This window comes from Sinocyclocheilus rhinocerous, unplaced genomic scaffold (assembly GCF_001515625.1).
Source record: "Sinocyclocheilus rhinocerous isolate Xijiao unplaced genomic scaffold, SAMN03320098_v1.1 scaffold1376, whole genome shotgun sequence".
Taxonomy (NCBI): Eukaryota; Metazoa; Chordata; class Actinopteri; order Cypriniformes; family Cyprinidae; genus Sinocyclocheilus; species Sinocyclocheilus rhinocerous.
In genome coordinates, this window is record NW_015646354.1 from 617,945 (window position 1) to 621,018 (window position 3,074).

Genomic DNA, 3,074 nt, shown 5'->3' on the forward strand with positions numbered 1-3,074 from the left:
TTAAGTGTGGGGAAACTGTTGTCCACAATTTAACACAATCTTAACATACTTTAGTTCCGAGAGCTTTAGCCACACAAATGCTGCAGCATTTTATGTCATTTTTCACAAGCTCCCAAAGCTTGTGTCCAATAAATGATTATTTGTAGAATTCATGAAACTGTCCACAAAGCTCCACTTCAGTCAGTCCATCATTTTTTTTTCAACAGCATTTCCTTTTCATAGTTCCTCAGTCTGTCTTTTTTGTCTGAACATCCACACATTCATGTCCTTTATTTTGTACTTCCTTCTATATTTTCCCTCTTTTCCTTTCACACACGAGAAGTCACTAGTAGTGAGCGCAATGTGTTATGCAGCAATACTCCCAAGCCTTCGAATACATGTGAGAAGAAAAAGTTTGTATAAACAAATAATAATAATTTATGCTTTAAACAAGAACAAATTTCTGTTATTTGGATATAAACTAGCTTCCCATTTGAAATAAGTTAAAATTGTATCTTTTAACTTTATTTTGATCAGTTTCTCACAAAACGAATCTTACGCAATTTTGCTTCTGAAGTAAATGTCTTGATTTATGAATCTTTAGTTATTTGTACTAGGAAACGAGACAAAAATACGGAGCACTTTTTTCGCTGCGTGATTATAACTACAGTAAAGTTATTTCAATATTCTAGTGGTTAGGAGCTATTCAAGCCAAGTATTATGTTTAATGAATAAAGTAACAGATGTGTTGTAATTTTCAAACTTTGAAGTGCTGCTAATGAAACGCAGTTCCATTTAGAAAAAATATCGACGTATTGTTGCATTCAATTTATTCCTTTTTCCTTTTAATCTTAAATTTACCTTCATAAAACCTGCAGACCTGTGGTAATAATGATTTATCTCTTGTAAAAAGTTGTGTTAGTGTAAATAGTAACAATGTACCATGTAAAATCATTTTATCTTTGAATCTGAACCATATTTTTGTTTTTTGACATGTAAAATGGTTTTTACCTTGGTATTCTTTGTAATTTACCATGGTACAATAAAAACAAACATGGTAGAATACAGTATTTAATACCAACAAAATGCTTTTTACTTAATAATGTAAAAACTGACCCGATAAATTACCTTATTTTACATTATTCTTTACGATTATTTTTTATGGCATGTTATATTTTACAATATAAAAATGCCGTTTTAAAAATATGTTTTATATTACATACTTATATATTTTTACCTTAGCAGTGTGGTAGATGTTCACAGCATTGTCGAGGTCAATGTTCTGAGCACAGATAATTTCACAGTGCCGCTGTAGCGCCCCCAACTGGAACAAACTGGCTGCTGACAGTAACTAGAGAAAGCAAACAAAGGAGTGATTTCTTCTGTTTTATTACCTGCTTCAATCTACAAAAATAGTTTACTGGCCAAGAAGAGTCTCAATGAATCTGAGAAGATAAAGTTTCATCTTGAATTACTGCAGGTAAACTCCAGTGCATGAACAACTGGCAGTGACTGGATGAACTGCCAAGATCTACCTCTCTGTTTTTGAGTATTAAGCGGGGTTGGCCTGTATCTTGTTAGTCTTACCTCCAGTAAATCTGGAACACCCATCTTCAGAGACTCCGTCCCCCCGCAGTACAGGTAGGACATCATCATCTAGATAAACACAATGAGACCGCGATCAACCCCTGATAACATCTTGTGTCACAGCCTGCTAAATGAGGATTCATCTGATCTTACCTGGAAGATGTTGTACTTGACGTTGCTGATCTCGATTTCCTTGCGTGGTTGAGTGCTGTCTGTCCCGTTCAGCGGCAGCAGACTTTTGAACCTGATCCCAGAGCAGACAACATGCTTTATTCTTAACGGTTCAGGTATGTTTCAATGTATCATCTACTTAAGACACTGTGTTACGAGATAACAGATTTCTTTTATTATGTAAGTAAGGTAACAGACTCACCTGTCGGATGCCGTAAGCAGCAGAACCCCATGAGCGTAGAACGGTTTGCCCTCCACTAGGAACGTCACGTCAGACATCTCTGGGTTGTTCAGGAAGTGAGGGTCTACGGAAAGAGGAATCTGAGACATCAGACTTGCTCAAGATTTTTCCAGAGTAATCATTTATTGACAGAAATGAATAAATAAACTGTAACTATAATGTCCACTATGGAAGCCCATTTCCACCACTGAATAAAAATTTGACTTTTTCTCACAATTGCAAGTTTGCATCTCACAATTCAGATTTTTTTGTTCTCAGAATTGTGAGATATATGCATTGCATTTTGAGAAAAAATTCAAAATTGTGAGTTTATATTTCACAATTCTGACTTTTTTCTAAGAATTGTGAGATATAAACTCGCAATTGCGAGTATAAAAGAAACGGGCTTCCATAGTGCACTACCAAGTAATTTAAAACAATTACCAGTATCATTGACAAACTTTTTGTTTTTTAAATCAATGCTGGGTAATTTATTTAACTAGTGGATTCAGTCAATGTCGCTAATTCATAAACGCAACTGTACTAAGATGGAGTGAATTACCGAGTTGAGCGGAGAGAGCTGCTTTCTTTTCTTGGATAGGAGGAAGTGGAGCAGGACCGTAACAGTGACTAAAAATGACGCCCAGCTGGTGGATTATTGCCTCGCTCTGTAGAGAAAACGAGAAATAATTAGTCATAAGGTAGTTTAACCTAGAGACTAAGGGTGCGTTCACACTTGGTTCGATTAAAACGAACCCTGGTGCGACTGCTCTGTTATGCTGAGTTCACACTGCACGATTTTAGCCCGATTTTTCACTCGCCGACAGGTTTTGCGAAATCGCCGACAAATGCCCGAAATCGGAGGCAAATCGGTGCTCGTTCACGCGAGTGACAATCACACAGTGTGAATTATCAAAGACGCGATCTGAGGGAATCGCCGACGCTTCGGTCCGCTTCCAAACGAACTCGGGTGCGGTTTGAATGATATATGAACGCAACACGGACCAAATACTTCTAAACGAACCAAAAACAAGATGCGACGCTATGCGACATGATTTGACGACACGGTGTAACCAAAACAAAATGAGCAGAGGGCAAACGTGGAGCAACGCTGAGG

General features: G+C 37.2%; 1 protein-coding gene across 1 annotated transcript in view; it reads right to left on the bottom strand.

Annotated features, from left to right (window-relative positions):
* abtb2b (ankyrin repeat and BTB (POZ) domain containing 2b) overlaps positions 1-3,074 on the bottom strand; it is a 53,353-nt gene continuing 50,279 nt past the window's right edge. Inside the window, exons 14-19 of the mRNA XM_016511592.1 lie at positions 2,520-2,625; positions 1,940-2,042; positions 1,720-1,810; positions 1,567-1,635; positions 1,217-1,330; positions 1-15 (exon numbers count right to left, since the gene is read on the bottom strand). Of these exons, the coding sequence (XP_016367078.1) occupies positions 1-15; positions 1,217-1,330; positions 1,567-1,635; positions 1,720-1,810; positions 1,940-2,042; positions 2,520-2,625 (498 nt within the window). The remainder of the gene's footprint in view (positions 16-1,216; positions 1,331-1,566; positions 1,636-1,719; positions 1,811-1,939; positions 2,043-2,519; positions 2,626-3,074) is intronic.